At 36.2% G+C, this 19,171-nt stretch overlaps 1 protein-coding gene across 2 annotated transcripts; it reads right to left on the bottom strand.

The window, feature by feature from the left end:
- Nucleotides 1-2,039: 2,039 nt before the first annotated feature.
- On the bottom strand, nt 2,040-19,157 carry LOC110798913 (protein LNK2). 2 transcript variants are annotated; one of them, XM_022004110.2, is made up of 9 exons: nt 18,811-19,157; nt 15,420-15,705; nt 14,691-14,820; nt 11,419-11,731; nt 11,229-11,315; nt 8,468-9,163; nt 8,006-8,157; nt 2,381-2,771; nt 2,040-2,283 (listed from the first exon to the last, which is right to left on the bottom strand). In XM_022004110.2, exons 1-8 carry the CDS (start codon nt 18,832-18,834, stop codon nt 2,423-2,425), a joined length of 2,037 nt encoding a protein of 678 aa, XP_021859802.2. In that variant the 5' UTR covers nt 18,835-19,157; the 3' UTR covers nt 2,040-2,283; nt 2,381-2,422. The 2 variants fall into 2 exon arrangements, with proteins under 2 accessions (XP_021859802.2, XP_056686922.1); XM_056830944.1 differs by having other exon boundaries at nt 2,040-2,771; nt 18,811-19,113.
- Nucleotides 19,158-19,171: the final 14 nt, after the last annotated feature.

Raw genomic sequence — 19,171 nt, 5'->3', positions numbered from 1 at the left:
TGAGTTACTTTCTAGGTATTGAGGTTGGATATCTGCCTGATGGTATCATCCTCACTCAGAAAAAGTTAACTAAATCACTTCTTGCTGAATGTGATTTTGATCTTCACAGAACTGCTGCAGCACCCTTACCTATCAACACTAAACTTCTTGTTGATGAAGGAGAAATTTATGATAAACCAGAACATTACAGAACCCTTGTGGGCAAACTGATCTTTTTGACACATACTAGACCTGATCTTTGTTATGCACTTCAGTTGCTCAGTCAGTTTATGCATCTTCCCAGGGTTTCTCATGTGGCGGCTCTTCATCATGTCCTACAGTATGTGGCTGGTACAGAGGGGCAAGGTATTAAGGTATTCTTCTTAAAGCTGCTGATACCTTAACACTACAAGCTTCTCTGATAGTGATTGGGCTTCTTGTCCTAACACCAGAAAGTCTATCACTGGTTACATTCTGTTGTTTGACAACTCACCCGTTTCTTGGAAGTCAAAGAAACAAGGCACTGTGTCTAAAAGTTGAAATCACTTGGTTGGTGAGATTGCTAGAGGAGATTGGTGTTACTGATATGAAGCCAGTTACTTTACACTGTGACAATCAATCAGCAATTTATATTGCTAAAAACCCAGTTTTCCATGAGAGAACAGAACATATAGAGATTGATTGCCATTTTACAAGGGACAAAGTATTGGAGGGTCTAATCCAGCTAACTTATTTGCCTACTACTTCACAACTGGCAGATGTTTTCACAAAGGCATTGCCTTCACCTTAGTTTTATGATCTTCTCTCCAAGCTTGGAGTCTCTCCTGCACCTCCTAGCTTGAGGGGGGGGGGGGGGGGGGTGTTGAATATACTACACCAGTGGCTGAAACTTCATCAGCAAGGCAACCACACAATAGCAAGGGTGGAGCTGGCCTCACTTGATTATACCCCTTGTAACAGATTCTATTATTGTGTCAGCTTATGGCAGCTAGTTTGTTAGCTTATGCCACCTAGGATGATTATGATTGGTTGTTAGTTTTTATCCTGCATGCTGATTGGTTATGACAGCATAGCAGCAAGGTAGTTTATATAGCTAGCCTTTTCCATTTTGTACGAGTAGTTGAGTATATTCCTAAGCTGTATCAGCATACTCTCTCTCTCTAAATATAAGCTTTTACGCTTCTTCAATGGCTGTTTGAGCACCAAAATCTCTGTGTTTAGTTACTTGTTTTCTGCTTGATTTCAACAGAAAACAATCCAAACCAATCAAATATTCGTTCAATCATACTCCTTTAGTAAATCAAACTGTTTGTCTTGCCTGGAGAGGGTTTTCGGACATGGTTGTTATAAGTAACACTCTACACTATAGACTAAAACATATCCCCGATGATAATCAATTTTTTCATTTTTTCCCACATCTATCAAAAGGCAAACTAGTTTGATTAATTGGGTTGCTATTATACGCCATGGTTGAGAAAAAAATTGAGTATCACGTATTATGCTTGTGAAATGATGCACAAATTTGACCAAAGACAATAAATGCAAAGTAAAAACAAATGAGTATTAACTATTAAGTATTAACAGGAAGAAGTACTCACATATAGAGTACCTCACTGCAAGATTTTTGACGCCTAAATCGACTCTGCCTAACAATCCATATTTCTCCAAAAGGATTAACATAGCGGCAATTCTAAAAGAAAATAGCCTCTTGATGATTGGTTTTAAAGAATAGGATTAAGGGTGAAGAAAAAGAGGAAAAGGGTACCGCGCCCTAACTTTAAAACTCTGCTACACCACCCTGAAAATACTCCAGTGATTAGTGATTACCCTTTCCCGAGCCCCAGAGAGCAATCCCACCTCTGTATTTCCCGGTGGCATAACAAGTAGTTCCCAGAAACTATTTAGAAGATCCTGTGTTATATTAGAACTGACATTTTCAAGTATTTGTATACCTATGACTCACCCAGTCTCCTGTGAATCTGTGATGGCAGACTGTACCTCACAGCACTCGGTAATGACTATTTAGTACCATGACTAAACTTAAATGGTGATAAAGATCATACTGAAATATCCACCTGGGCAGTTTAACTAGTTTGTTAGGTATAAATCATACATATCATTACCAAGACGGAGAGTTGACTCTACCATGAAGTTAGGTTTAACAATCATTGGCAATAATCACGTTCCGAAAGATAAAGATGACAAGATAGATATACTGGCTTAAGTTACTTAGACAGATGGCTTTGTCTGCAGCAAGGAATTTTAATAACCTCCATGACATGCGCCTTGCAAAGACCAAGTTGGCTGACAAAGAAAGAAAACCACCCAATTACAAGTAATCCGGTAGATCAATTTACAATTGCAAAATAAATAGCCATGAAGAGATAAAGGAAGGAATTACCCTTATCATCCTGATTACAATCTCTTCAATTGCCAACAAAGTTCAGTCTTCATGCTCTGCTGTTATTTGTTTCATTTTTTGATCAATTCTCATCTCGTTTCGAGAATCATCATTCGGGACATCTTCCTCATCGAAATCCACATAAACGTTAGGAACGTTTGATCCATTCGGGGAGAGATTATATTCATTTTCGGAGCTCTTGGGCAACAAATCAATCAGCTGGCTGCTATGAGCAGTTGTTTCTTGTTCGGTTGAGACTTCTGCTTGTGTGGATGACTCTGGTGTCTCATCAGGCCTGACTGACAACTTCAGAGGCCGATGAAAGAGTAAGTGAGCCACAGCTCGGTCTATATGATTGGTCTCAGTCTCCAAATTTGCATTTCCAACATACCTGAAATCCCACCACAGAAATATGGAGATGAGGTTAAAATAAATTTATTTCATAAAGGAACATCACTAACTTCATCTCAAACATAAATGCATTATTTCCAAAATATAGTGGTCAGGTCAATATATTTTTCTGATGGAAAAACCAGGCTAACACATGCCGGTAACCTACCATGATTTCACTCAAGCTCTTTATTTTACTCCGTATTAAATACCCAGAAAGACGGAAAACTCAACTGATCAGATGCCCTTCCTACAGAATTATGTTCAAAACCAAAGACTTTAGGGCTGGCATTTGAGTCATTTTCAGGTAACCATGAGGAACACTTAGAAAGGAGAATAATAATCAATTTTGTATTGTAGGATGTGATTCAGATGGGTGGATTGACTAAACTTATTATAAGTTTAGAATCGTTTAGATGATGAATGGAGATGGTTCATGGTTGTATACTTTTGAAACGGATCATATACGGTTTTGAAACTTCGGAGGTAGAAAGAAAATCCCGTACGCTCTTACCATCTTCCACCAAGCTTTTGATGAAGGCGTGTTTCAGAAACTTTCAAACGACATTACATCTAAGAAGGCAAGGGAGACTTGAGAAATTCCTAATCGTTTAGGAAAGTTGAGAAAGTTACAAAGGTTTGCATTCAAACTTAAGGGCAGAGTTTGGAATGACTATCGAAGATAGATAGTGAAAATGTGTCTGATTATATAGGAAAAGTTAGATGCAGAGACTAGGAGAAGCAATACAATTGATTTGTTCTTTAAATGCATGTACACAATGAAGTGTTGTGAGGTCTGGAAAAGTTGGATAAGGTTTGCAGTCAATTTTTCAGCCTGGATAGATGTAGTAAATGGATGTTGAGGACTAAAATTGGTAAGTTTAGGAAGATGGTCTTGCATGCTTCAGTTACAGCCTTGATTTATGGTGTCTTGGAGCAATGTAATAGCGGCTGTGTGGAACCAGAAAGTCATGGCACCTGTGGAAGTGGTTAGAAAGTTTCAACAATGTAGTTTCTTTAGAGCTCAAAGCCTCAAGCTATTTACACTAATGCAGATAAATTATAGTCTGATAGCTTGATTGTAATTTGTCAGTGTCCTGGTTTTCAGGTACGTACCATGGTTACAATTCTGGGATTCTGTAGGCCCTTCCTAGAACGTAACCCCCTCAGAATTGGTTTATTCATTGAATGTTTGGTTGGTGTTTAATTAATCAAAGCTATTCCTCACTGATAAAAAACTGTTGAAAACATGTAATGAGAATCTAAGATGGATATGTTATGTCTTGTTAACAAAAGATAATAGCAACAAGACATGTGGTTGGCCACTAGGATGCTCGGACTCGGCTCACCACCCCTCCGTACCGGTGTCGACACGACGCGACCCGGGTACGGACACGGAATCCGGATCGGACCCGCCGGAGAGAAAGTGGACTCGGCAACTCGCTAACCCTAGATCTAAAATTGAAGGAAGAAAACAACAAATCAAGAGCCGAAACCTTAGGGCTTTTGTTCGGCCAAAAAATCCGAGTAGATTGAAACCAGTGACTTGTTCGTTTTCTTCTCCGGCGAAGGGTGGCTGTCTTCACCTTCTCTTCGACCTTTTAAAAAAAAAAAATGGACATTGTGCTGGTTCTGGTTCTGGTTTCTATTTTTATTTTTTTATGTGGGGTTGGGTAATGGAAGAAAGTCACGTGATTTTCATCTCTCATTTTATTCATTACTGATTCTTCTACCTCTTTTTCTGTTTTTTAACTTTATTGGTGGGGTATTCTTGACTCTTGAGTCCTTTTATTATGTCTCTTTTTCTGTTTTTTACTTTATTTAATATCAGCAATAAAGTATGGTATATTTATCCAACCAAGGAGTTTGACTTCTCACCTACTCCTCCATAATACTGAAATTATGTATATTTAAAAAAAAAAAAAACCAGTACTTTAAAAAAAAAATATCTGCAAATAAAAATATAAAATCTTTATTTTTTTTTTGCATTGCCGTGTCCCCGAGTCCAAATACCAGTTTTGGACCCTTTCGAAACGTGTCCCCGAGTCCTTGATTTTTGAGTTTCTCATGTCCGACACTCGGATCCCTTACCCGAGTCCGACACCCGTACCCGAGTCCGAGCATCCTAGGTTGGCCATATTGTGTTTTTAAACCAAAAGAAAATAGCAAACTGTGGTAAACAAGTACTAAGATGGAATTAATTTTTAACTCATATATTTATTTTAATATGTGTTTTGGTGCTGAAAAATAATACTCCCTCCGTATTTTAAAAAGAGATACACTTTCCTTAAACGGCCATATTTTAAAAAGAGATATACTTTCTTTTTTTGACATGTATTGGTCCCCACTTCCAGTTATATTAATATTTCTCTCTTTCTTGTGGTCCCCACACTTACTCACATAATAATTTTACTATAATATATAATTCACCCACTACCCCACTTTCATCTTATTTTAATAAATTCAACTCACTCTCCTAAAACTATATGTCGGTCAAAGTGTATCTCTTTTTAATCTCTTTTAAAATACAGAGGGTGTAGTGGTTTGCCAAAGTGAATAAAGAAGAAACAAAACTATACTAGTGGGTTTGTTTCCCAAAAATTTCTTATTAATACATGCAAACAATGGCATATTTGTTTCACAAAAGAAATATACTTGTATCATTTACATTCTAAGAAGTTTAATATGTACGATTAACCTACCCAAACTTCGAAACCAGAATCGACAAAAGGTAATGGAGAACTTGTGAACCCTACTTACTTTTTTTTAGTATTGTTGGAAGTGTAATAAATAAGATCTCTAACCAAGCCTGACAGTAATGGAATTGCATTTGTATGTAGCACAAATTATTTTGTTTTATCGTAATTGTATAAGAAAACAAACTGATTGTTCTTACTTTCCCTTACTTTCAAAACAGTTGTTCTTGTTTTCTCTTACCATTCAAACCATAACAATTGACCTTTCACCGCTTCAGGGGGAGGAGGAAAAGGAGAGAATGTCAGCGGTTCACTTGAGAGGAAAGAGAAATCCCAGCAGAAAGATTGAAGGCGGAGGGGATGAAAATGTTAGCTTGGATGCTGGGTGACGCCAGAGATTTGAGGGGATAGTGGAAGAGGGACGCCGGAGAACTGAGGGCATAGAAGAGGATGCAGTGCCAAGGTCATTGAGTTTTTGAGGGGAGGTAGGTGGTAGTGTGGCAGTTTCTGAGGAAGTGGGTTGAGATCTAGCAGTTTTCGGGAGGGAGATGGTAATGGGGGTAGTCTAACAGCTAACGGAGGGATATTGGCTGTGGTGGCTGCCACGGAAATGGGGAAATAGAGAGAATTTTTGTTTTCTGAAAAAAATGTTCGCTTGTTTTGTTTTGATGTACTTAATCATTAGTTTTTGCTAAATAAGGTCAAAAAAATTAGATAAGAAAAGGTATGGGGTGATTTGGTAGAATCACTTTTCTTTAGTACATTGTAAAGGATGTCAAGTACATTGTAAAGTGTAGAATAGAGTTCATAGGAAAACGAGTGAACTGTAAAGATAGGGACTGGGTTACTAGCCTGTAACTAGTCTTGCTTGGTATTTTAGGCCTGGTTAGGTTTTTTTCCCTCTCTGATAGCAAAGGATCCTGCCTAGCAGGTTCGTTTGCTGCAACGTATGGGATTAGGTTGTATAACTGTTACTTGACGAAATGATTTTTTTATTTACCAAAAAAATTTCGTCAGTTACCAAAGATAAAAAAGAAAAAAACAGTGAAGTCGTGAAGAAGTTACCCTTTTATTTCACGGGATTGAACTATGTAGTATGATTATTTTGTTGATTGGAATTTCGTCTGTCAACCAAGGAAATAGGGTTTTAATTTTGGTAATGGTGCGTCAAAGATCAGCTCTTTAGTAAGACAGTGGTTATGGATGTTTCTTTTGGAATCTGCCTCTATTTTTCTCAAGGTGATCAAGTATACGCTATTGCTAATTTATCCTATCTATTCCCGTGGAAGTTTGTCGGGAACGCATCTTCTCTATTCATTCCCTTGGACCTTGGTCAAGTTTCAGGTGGGTAAAGGGGCTACTATGGGGTTTAAAGAGTTTCTTGAATAGGAGATAACTCTTGTTCTATCCTTTTTTCGCTGTCTTATTTCTGATCTACCTTTAACCCAGTTCTTATCTCCAATGTCGTGGTCTGGTAAGGCCACTATTCGTCATGGAACCTTAATTCCAAAGAAATCTGTGATATATAGAGTTAGAAGATGTGGCTACTGTTTTAGGAATCCTAGAGTCCTACACTTTTCTAATAAAATGAATCACAGATCTATAAGACATGGCCTCGGTTTTGGAAGCCTAAAAAACATGTCCTACTGTGTGGACAATAATTTTGCATAAGTTGAACACCCTAGACAATTGCATGCCAGCAGCCAGATATTTGTCCCCTAATGTTTGTATTATATTTTTTTTCATAGAACCAAACATGTTGTCTCCGGTTCTCATCTCTTCCTTCATTATGAGATGCACAGTATGTTATGGTCGTAGGATTTATATTTTATAAATTTGGCAATGTGTTCTGCCTTTCTGATGGCCCATATACAGGTAAACTAGTTTGGTAGCGAGAGGGTAAAACTACAAAGGTACTCTAAAGGTGTGTGTAATGGCAGTGACTTGGTTGCATTGGTTAGAAAGTAAACGGAATACTACATTAAAAGGGTCTCGAGATGGTGGTGTGGGATCACGTGGCATTTTAGCATTACCGGCAACACTTCCCAGTTCTGTTAATACTCCGTTAGTCCCAAAACAAAAACTTAATTCTGTCTTCAATTAGGTCTACTTAATATAGAAATGTTTTGCTTTCCTCCATGTTTTTTCATCCATCTTCTCTCTAAATAATATGGTCCCTAATTTCTCTCACCTCAATTGAAAAAATTAAAAAACAATGCCCATTACCTTAGTTTTAATGCTCTTAAAACTATGTGCACAAGAGAAATTGGAAAGTAAAAAAAAAATTAAAATTAGCACGAGGGATCAGTTTGAATAAGGCTCAAATAAGACATCAGGAATTGCAAAGCTCCAAGATCATTTTTTTTTCCGGAATATAGAGAATAGATTCTCTTTCCTTGTATTAAACAGAAACTTGTTCATGCACATGTTTTAGAAATCTAAAAATCAAGTTCAGGCAAAATTAAATAATATGGCAGTGATAAACATGAACTAATTAACCATTAAACAAATAAGAATCGAACAGGTTTAACTTCCTAACCTGTCATGACTGCTTGTTTCTTCCTTTACAAAGTCGGGCTCAAAAGTGCTGCTCCTTTTACTACTTGTATCACTAACATGGTGTCTTTGTGTTGCACTATGAGCCAATCGATATAAGCTGTCTCTAATACACAGCCTTATCTTCATATCCAGCTGCATATAAGAAAGGAGCTTCCCGTCAAAAAGAAAAACAAAAATTAAAAGGAAGAAAAGGGAGCTTCCTTTAGATTTACTTGACATTATCCAGATGAACAAAAAATTTCTATGTGTCATCCTATAAGAATTACAATGCCTGATACATATTTATAAAAAGGTGAAATATGCAATAAGTGCTTTGTCTACCTGCTTACTTGCGCAAAACTTAATAATGACTCAAATGAAATTTCAATCATATCTGGGGACAACTGAAAATAAAAGATTTTACCAAAAATTATGGAACAAGGAGAGTATAACATTGGCGTACTCTTGATATTATATCTTGAAGCTGGTAGAGAACTGTGTCCTCCACTGAACAGTCGTCGATGTTGGAAATCATACTGGAATCGTCCCCTTTGGTTGGGGAACCTGGATCATAGCGTGGTACAGTGCTCAAGATCTCTCCTGCCTCATTATCAGTTTTTTCCATATGACGGACGTGATCCTCCAGGCATCTCTTACGAGAATGGGAGTAATCCTCACTTGAAGCTTGGTGACCTAAACGTAGCTGCTGTTTCTGAATTGCAAGAATTGCTCGCATTTGCTGACGCCTCCTCAATTTTTCAATCTTCTCTTGGGGTGTCATCTTTTGGGGTTTTGTAGTAGTCACAACAGGGTTGTTCACAGTAGTTATATCACCAGGCCTAACTTCAGAACTAGACAGAGTATACTGATGCTCATCTTCTGTTTGTTTCAGCATGCACATGGCTGGATATTGATTGGTGAAATTCCCATATGCATAAGGAGCACCATATGGAGATGAGAACTGATGGTATGGAATAGGCATAAGTTCCCGAGACAACTGATGTTGACCAGGGACTGAAGTTGAAGCAGATTGATGACTGAACTGTGGAACATTTTCTGCAGATGATGGCCATGTGTTAAATACATCCCGCCGTAGTCTGGTATCAGTTATTCTGTCAGTTGCCTGCTCATGTTGTGACTGAGTTTCAGACCATTTGTCCTGTAGGAAAGATAAAGAAACATCAATGAGGAGGACAGATTTCAAAAAACTAATGCCCCCTGGAAAAGTGCACACTATTTCAAGATGACAGGTGAAAGATAACATTAGGAGGATACATCTTGTAACAAATTTTGAGGAGCAGTATTTTAAACTCCAGAAATAAAGAAATCAACTACTCTGTATTGGTTAATAACAAGAGACCTTATGGAAAATTTTGAACAGTATTTTAAACTCCAGAAATTAAGATATCTACTACTCTGTATTGGTTAATAACAAGAGACCTTATGGAAAATTTAAATTCAATGTCATGCTAAACAATGTGGTTCTATTTCTATTCTCTAGGCAGAAACTTTAGGTTTTCTCCTTCGGATTCAAAAAGCAAGAGATTTTAATATCTCTATTCAATAAGGGAACTCTTGGGGTCATTATAATAAAATGACATTTTGGTGTCCCCATCCTCTGTAGAATAGTCTATATTACCCTCATTCATTATTTGAATTAAATATATTTTTATTAAATATTAATTAATGCCAAGACTTAAGGAAATTTTAATACAAATTTGCAACTTATGCTATTTTTTTAATTAGGAAATCAATCTGATTGGAAAAAAGTCAAAACAAGATTATTTAGTGACCATAATTATTCAGTAAAATATGCAAATAATACATGTAGTATTCACTTTTCAAGATTAAGAGTAAATAAAAAAAAATACTAAAATGCATTAAATTATACACTAAAATGTTAGTATTCACTTTTCACGATTACGCTTTGCTCTGTAAAAGATAAATGTTCAATACAAAATAGCAGAAATCACTGAAGATGTAGGACCAACAAAAATAAATAATAATAAGGTTGATTAATAATGTTGGTAAAATAATATGCGTAGTTCTAGAGTTCTATATTGGACGAAAACGAAGATCAAGATACGCAAGATCGAAGGGCAAAACTAATATATAATTTTTTAAGGGAAAATCAATATTTTATTTGGTTTTGTAGGTTATTGATTCGACCTTGCCCAACGCAATTTAGACTTCTTAGCTACTGATATAATCAGTATTTCAACAAGTATCAATCTACTATAACTAAATACTCTTATGATTATAATTCGCTCATATTGAGTTTTACATTAAAAAATAAATTGTTTAAGTTTATGTAGACTAATAGACGTAATTGGCTCATGGAAAAAGAATTCTCAACTCTGGAACAAAAGCTTTTTTGTGGGTGTTACCTACACCAATTGAATATCTTAATCCAGGAGATTCCTATAGTGTTAGACTGTTAGTTATGTGCTGCAAATCGATTGTGTGAAGAAGTGCACGTGGTTAGGCAATACATTGCGAGCAAAATAAAAAAGTGAAAATATTTTATATGTTTAATTTTTTACATTAGTACTACAATTTAGATTTTTCGTCATATAAGGGCATGAGTATTACATCGATTCACTATTTAAAGGTTTGGTCTGTTATGCTTGAATTAATGTATTAATAACTTACTAACTTCATTTTTAATTTCTATCGCTGAAAAGATCTTGTAGTATATTCTTTTGACATTGGAAGGAATAGAAACAGGAACAGATTGGCTTAACATTGATCTCCATACCAATCCATACAAAAGTAGTTCCAATCCCTGCATGTGAATTGGCAGTTTGATTCAAAATGTGATATTTACCCTCAAGAAAAAACCACCCGCTCTCTTCTCATTTTCTACTTGATTGCTCTATCTAACTTTTTAATGAATGTCCAATCCTTCACCTGGGATATGGTTTTGACTTCCAAGTATTATTAACAGATTCAGACAAATTAGACAGCAATTGATCTCATTTTTATAGATGTTTTGTGTGCAGGACAGTTATTTTTCAGATCCATCATAGTATTTCACTTCTTGCAGCTTTTATGGTGTTTACAATCTCTAGTCTTTAACCATCTAGATAGGGTGAACGGAAAGAATCATTCAAATTCCATCTGGTTACGCTGGTTGCTTATTAAGAATTTCGTAAAAGTTCAGCAAGAATGCATACAATGCACAGATAATATTTTTGTATTCTTTCACTAAGAGAATGCTTTACCTTTTCGGTAGGCTTGTTTGAAGATGCAATATTTTCAGCAGCAATATGAGCATCAATTGGAGTCTTTACAGTAACGCCCAAACCTAGCTGTATACAGTATATTACAGTGACCAATTAAAGCATTTTATGATAAGCCTCACGGAATGTGAAGAACAAATATGATCAGTTTCACACGATTAACTGGTTGTACCTTTTCCTCAACCAACCCTGTACTATCCACGGCATATTCTTCTTGTTCCACATGTCTACCAATGGTCTGGTGAGGGTAAGGGGAGACGCTATCAGCTTTTTGGCAGCCAGGTGTTACACAGGGGTTTTCATTGTGCAAATATTTGGAATTGATTTTAATATTAGCAGAGGAGTTGCCTAATGCTCCAAATTCCCAATTTGTAGAACCTAGAACTGCAGATGAGGATTTAGCTACCTCAACTATGAGATCCTTAGGTGATGACCAAAGCTCATCTGTGCTTCCAAGACTTGTGTTTCCATCTATGTCATCGTTGCTGCAAAATCATCACTTGTGAGAATACTCTGTCAGGTGGATATATCACAAATTTTCAGAATTTTGTTTACTCCATCAAGAAAATTCTTTAACAATAAAACATAAAAGGGATAATGAAATTCATTGCGCGAAAGAATGAAGGCATAAGGAGAAGTATAAAATGAGTTGTCAACTTGTCATGCACACATGGAAAATAAATCAAATGATGAAGTGCAAATGACTGAATAAACAAATAAAGAAGATAACAAGGGGCCTAATTTGGAATAAGCTGCAACATTTTATTAGGTATCCGTTCCTAACATGCTTCGGTTATCTAAGTTCAACGCTAAAATCTGTACTTCACTAATTCCCGAATTAAGTGCTATTACACTTATATCGTTATGCCTAACCTCAAGACCATTAGGTGTCCGTTCCTAACATGCTTCTGTTATCTAAGTTCAACACTAAAATCTGTACTTTACTAATTCCCGACTTAAGTGCTATTACACTTATATCGTTATGCCTAACCTCAAGACCTTTGACATAGCTAAGTCTGGGCATGCAAAGGTTCATGAAGTTCATTGTCCCACTTTGCATAATTGTAGTCAAGTGTTCCGAAACGCTCGTTAATCCTAAAGCTATTAGCAACAAGCCAACAACTCCCTGAGCCTCATCCACTGATGAACGTCTTTCTTACTCAATCCACCAACCTAAAATCATATAAAGAAGAGCTCCTGGTAACTTAACCATGAACAACATTCCTCCAAAATTGTGTGGTGTAATATTCTTCATAAGAATAAACTTAGCTTAGACACCATTAATGGCAGAATTTAAGGGAAAACCGGAAAAAGAAGATGATTGATTAGAAACTCGAAATTACAGAAAATGTAAATGATATTCAAGCTTTCGAGAGGCCTGATTCTCTTCCAATTAACAATGTATTCCCTCCGACCGTAAAAGGCTACCCCAAATATTTATATTCATTTTATAAAGAATTGGGTACTCCCAAGAGCAAATGTATAAATAGATTTGTCTTTTAGTTAAATTAAATAATAGTGTGTAAGCAGAAACATGTGAGGACCACAAACAAAATAAGGGATGTGGCAAACAAATAAGGATATCCGTTTATGTTATATGGGGCAATCTTTTAGGCAGAGGGAGTAATATCTAATTATAACTCTGATCAATATTCAATATGATTTCTCTATCTAATTTGCACTCTATATAGTCCCCTAACAAAATAGCTAGCTTATTAATCAAGTCACTAATAACAGAATCATAATGCAACTACCTAAAGTTCCCCTCCCCCTTACACTGATGCTAAGCAATTCTATTTTCAGTCCTCCCGCTACTTTTAACTGCTTGCTACTATTTCTCAATATTCTTCAATACTTGCAAATATTCTCAGCACTCTTGACTCTTACTTCCTTCGTGGCAAAATACTACACATTTATCATTTATTTATAGTAGGAGATAAGTTAGAGGTTGGTCATCAATAGTCAATTTGTTAAAAAACTTAATGTTCAAGGAGTTAGTGGGATACTGTCTTTATTGAATGAGAAAGAGTTGGTGACCCTAACGTTCTGGTAGTTGAAAAGAGAGGTATTAAAATATTAGTGGATCATTCCAAAAATAGAAGTGGAAAGAGTATTTTGGGACAAATAACACGAAAATGTGAAGAGTACTTTACGACAATGGTAGTAGTATTTTTCCAATATTCTTTAATGTATAATCAACACAATATCATGGATCCAACATAAATTTAAGTCTCAGCTTCCATTAATTTTCCAAAGAATATTTTTTAGAAATTAGATCAGATTAGAAATTATCAAATAATTATATTGATGAAAAAAGGAAGAGACGATGGGGGGTTTGACAGTTGAGGCATATTAAGAAGAGCTGACTAAGAGATAGAAAAAAAAAGAAAAAGAGAAACATATAAAATGGAACAGAGAGATAAAGAACAACGGAGTTGTACCTAGAGTCTTAGAGAGTTCAGAACTACCGAACAACGCTAATCGAAGATTATTTAGGATTGAATTCTGAACAGTAGTTTAGGGGGAAACACCTGTAAAAGGAATGTGCTTTTACACATTTTTATTAATTCACTTGATAAGTAAACATACTACAAGTATATCCATCAGGCATATAATCCTTAAGCTGAAGTGCTTAACACCTATTAACAAGGTGGTTGATGGCCAACGATTGTGCAATAATATCCAGTCGGAATCCGCCAATCTGATAAAAAATTCACACAGCCCATGTGTTAAGATTTGCAATCAATTTTTTGAAGAACCAACTTCCACGTCCACCACTCAGCCTGGGGGTAGTTCGGTACAATTGAAAGCTGGGGTAAGCTAGGTTAGTTTAAGAGCCAATTAGGATCATTAGTGATTATGTGTGGCTTTGAGTTTAGGCACTAAGGAATGCGTTGTTAAATTATTTTTTCACTTAAGGTCGATTTTGGGAATAATGCCTCAACTTATGGATGGATTTAGATGGAAGATTCCTTTATAAAATGGACCAGGCATCCAATTTGTCATTTCTAGATCAGAAAAAAATTGTGTTGATATAGTCAGTGAGTGTGTTAAGCCATAAAGGATATTGGATCAACAAAATGCAGATTGAGGCTTCAGTGCAATTTCGAGATTGTTATGGGTTTTTACAAATGGTATCTCCAGAAAGATCAGACACCACAGTGTCAATGTGAACGGTAAGTGTGGTAGTCAAAATTTTCTTTTCCGTTTTTGCTCTCTTGTAGATAATTATCCTTTACACAAGGATTTGCTTTAATTCAGTGAAATGTTTCATTTAGTTAAAGAAGCATTACCCCAAAAACATGCACACATTAAAACACCAAACGTTTTTTCTAAGTAACTTAGCTAGAATCAGTCCACAGAACAAGGCCAATCTAGACAATGATAGATACACATACATATGTACAACCGAAAGCTGGCAGGAGCAAGGACAGTTTTTATTACCTGAATATCCGATCAAGATCTTCAAAACTCCCAATGCTAGCCCAGCTGTTTCCAACAAAGTCACCAAGCTCCTTGTCCTCATGATGATTCCGGGAACTTTGAGGACCAACATCTAGCTGACTTTTTTTAGCTGCAAGGATGGTATTTTGCCAAAATCAGAAATCACGTATCAAATAAATTCTTCAGAACTAAGGACAGCACAAACTCTATTTTGTGACAGGGAGGAAAAAGGGTAACATCAGGTAATTTAAACTAAGAGGAAAATATGAATTCAAAAACTAGCCGAGGAATGTACTTGGCAAAGAAACTACCAAGTGTCAGGAAGTATTTTAACACAAGAAGACACCTGACAGTGGCGATAAGTAGAAGATTATTTCTTTGCAACTGCCCGAATACTTAAGTCTCTTTCTTTACGGGGCATAAGAATTTTAAGATACAAATTCACTAAGTGGATCTTGTGCAGCCAGGTACCTAATTGTGTTACAGAATTACATTGCAGCATTCGCACACAAAAAAAAATGCTAAGAGATTGAGGAGCTGATAGCCCGCATGGAACTCTTATGTTCATGCCAGCATATCCATAATAGTTATCATGGCTTTTAAAAAAATATTCCTAAATAGATCCTGGTATGCTAAGACCAAATGTCTAGACATCAGACAGGGGTGAAATGCTTGCTCACCCACTCTGTTGCCATCCCTACCACTACTACTGAAGAGATATTTTAGTACCTATGCCATTGTCGTCAGGTTTTGAAGCAGTAAATGAAGGCAAATGTTGGAAATCAACAACTGCTCCTGAAGCAGGCAAACAACCATTCTTATCTCTTTTACTTCCGTCTAAAATCAACTTGGAGGTAGATGGGTTTTTTGCAGCAGCCTCGCTTTTTGAATTCTCGGTCAATGTTTTTTCGTCATTATCACCATAATTTGACAGCAGTTTTGTCTCAATATCTTTTTGATAAGGGACAATATGATCGTCAGCTTCTCTACCTTCACCCCATATAATATTTGCTAGCTGAAAGTACATTAGAGCAATCAATTAGTTGTATAGCAGTAATTGGAGAAAGATCTGTAGCTTGCAGAAGCCAAACTGGTTTAGTGACTGAAAAGAAAAAGCTTAAATATGTCACAATGAGGAAAATTCATAATTTGGAGGACTTTACATTCTTTCTTAATAACAGTAATGTCCCAAAAAGAAAGGCGCACCTAGTACTTTGAATGATCTAATAATCCTCACCAATACTATGGTGTTTCGTTTGACAAAACTCAAAAAAAAAAGTTGCACCAGTTTACAAAATTTCCTTTATTCAGCATTTGCATCAAAATTACCGAATGCAATAACGAAACACTTCACTAGGAAGCAGGCAAGGTAATAGGAGTCAGATCAAGCCTCAAGTAGTCAACCTACACTAAGGAAGAGGTTGTTTCCAATTGACCTTTCCAAGTTCAAAATGATTCAAAGAAAAAGGACGGGAAAACATTGATACTTTTGAAATGAATTATTCAGATTTTCCAATGTTATTGACTGCAACTTTTAATCATCATGTCAAGATTTCTAACCTCTCATTCCTTGCATACGAACAGCGGTTTCCACCCAACTTCACTGAAAACCTTCCAAATGCTCAAAAGTCAAGCATCAGCTAATATCCCTCACAAGCCCTCCAGAACAAATGTCTTATGACTTTAGATACCCAAACGAATAAGTAACCCTCATGGAATATAAATGTGAACCAGTGACTCCGTGAGTGCTCTACTAAAATGGTATTACAAATAGGTAACCATCATGGGATTTAGATGTAAACGGGTGACTGTGTTAGTGCTCTACTTACATGATATTTGGTATGGGCATTGTCCCTTGAAAGTTCGACTATATCATTCAAAGAAGCTATGTCGTGCAAATTGGTTTTATGGTGTGGGAGACAGAAAAGAAGTTTATAATTTTAAACTAAGAAGAGGCACTTGTTAGGTCCTTCCTATACAGATTCATTCATTAAGAGCAAGAAAGTTACGAATTATAATAGCCAAGTTAATGACAATTGAGCACACCATCCTAAGGAACACGACATCCATAAAACCTTTAAGGAGGCCTGAGGTGCTAAAAGATGTCTGGTCAGTGAATTCAAGGATGTCGTCAATGCCACCCATACTCTGTGATTGCAAGCTAAGAGAACAGGTAGTGAGAAGACACTAAGCCCCCATGCAACTTACTCAAGCATGATTGAGACAGTAACTTCCTTTTTTCAAACAAGAGAAGAACTTTATTAAATAAAGAAGCAAACATCATAGTAAAAAGCTATTCTGTCTAACATAATGGAGTTTAAACAGAACCAAACTGTACATCGTACATTAAGAAAGATAAACCCAAAAAATCCCACAAAGCCGAGTTAACAACTCTAAAGGCAATGGAGGTGTAAGGGGCAACTTAACCATATTTTCTAGGGTCACCCAAAATCCTATACCACCACAAACCAACAGTACATCCATTGATTCAAATAGTCAATGATTAAAAGAGTACTCTTTAGGGTTTTTCACTAGCATTGTTAGAAGGAACTAACGTGTGAGTCACAGGAACCTAAAAAATTACAAGCCCTAACTCTTCAACTATGAGTTCCTACTTCCTACGAACCACAATCACAGGGGTTCTTCCTTGGGTGGAAACTGCAAAGGACAACATCAGAAAATCTACAATGGGGTATGAGGTGCAAAGAGAGACCTAAAGACAGGGTAGAGAATATAAACGGTTGCTCCCCTACCATGCTTACTCCTGGAAGTGTCACATGCCCACACCTGACAAGGGAAAGAAAGGAGAACAAACCTAATAAAACCAAAATCGGATAACTAGTAACTTAGTGATTATTGAGAACATACATATACAGCTCCTCATATTCTTCGTTAGCAATACAAATACTGAGTTGTTCTTGTTCTTATATGGAGTAAATAAGTTGAATTTCACTCCCATACAAAAAATATAGATTGGTAGATACGGCATTTCCTTTATGGAAGATATCATTGATTTTGTTTTAGTCAAGTCTCCAAGCCAGGCCAAGCCAATGGGTTCATGATTGAAGTGCGTTATACTAATTTAGAACTGTTAGAGTGATATTAAAATAAAGTTCAATAGAGGGTTTCTAGAGTTCTGTTATGATAACATGTGGTTGGGCACTAATTCAATTGTATTTTTCTTTTATCCTAAAAAGGATACTCTACCATGGTTCATGATTTTATGGATATTTCTGCATATCATTTACGGAGTAACATGTTTCCTTCCTTTACTTTCTCTAATGTTCAGAACGGCCTGTAAGTCTGTAACTACGAGATGATTTCATCCCAAGCTACATAGGGGAGGAGAATGGAAGCATAAGGTAGATAAACTATAAAGGAGCTTCTTTTTACATCTTCAGTTTTAGGTTTACCAAAATTAGGCATATATCTTTTAAATTGTGCGTCGTTATATCAGGTTTTTATGTTCATTATCAGATGGATCAGAGCAATTTTAAACGTGTCGTCATCCACTCTTCCTAATTCTCTTTGTTGGCGGGTTCTTGCATTTCCAGAATTGTCACAGCTACAAAAGAAGAAATGTTGAAACAGGAAAAAATCGGTTCCCTAAATCTAAACCATCACATGCTTATATTACCTACACTGCAACTTTCCAATGTTCTTAGAAAATTCTCTTATACACGGCTACAGCTACATTAGTAGTACATTACCTACTATCGACAATTATTCAACATCCACAAGACCACAAATTCACATTGAAGTGAAAAATAAATCATAATGTAGGCATCAAGAAAATACTGCTTCAATCAAATTTATGCAAAATCCACAGTAATTCCTCAAAAAATCTCCTTTTCACATTCTGTGATTCCTCTTGAAAAAAATAAAATTAATAATATTAGTAGAGACATACTCCGTCAACAGAATATAACCAAAATCCACAGATATTCGACCAAATTTCGTTTGAATTTCACATTCATTTCCACAAAGTTTATGAAATTATAGAAGGAAAATACATCATCAACAAATTATACCAAAATCCATAATAAATGCCGCCAAATTTTTGTTTAAATTTTCAAAAAATAAAAGTTGATAGAATTGCAATTTTTTTAAGAAATAGTACCTCTTGATCGTCCCAATCAAACATCTTCAGGCGACGAAATCTTACCCCATCCTCTACTCAAAGTCGCCAAATTCCAAAATCAAACTCAAATTCAGATCAAAATCTCTCGTCGAAACAAAACTGAGAATGAAGTATAAACGAACTAGAAGCAGAAAGTAGCGCAAATTGTTGGGAAACCTAATTAAATGAACAACACAAGTTGTTTGAACAAGTGACAAACGTCAGGCAGAAAGAGTAGAGAGAAAGAGAAAGTCTGGACAAGTTTGTGGTGATTACTGGCTAGAGTTAGGAGAGAGAAACTGATTGACACGTGTAAGTGATGGTTGGGCGTATCTAAATTGATACTTGTGGTGTGGAAGAG

The sequence above is a fragment of the Spinacia oleracea genome, chromosome 1 (genome assembly GCF_020520425.1).
Source record: "Spinacia oleracea cultivar Varoflay chromosome 1, BTI_SOV_V1, whole genome shotgun sequence".
In the NCBI taxonomy this organism is placed as follows: domain Eukaryota; kingdom Viridiplantae; phylum Streptophyta; class Magnoliopsida; order Caryophyllales; family Amaranthaceae; genus Spinacia; species Spinacia oleracea.
This window is presented reverse-complemented; position numbering and strand designations above follow the sequence as displayed.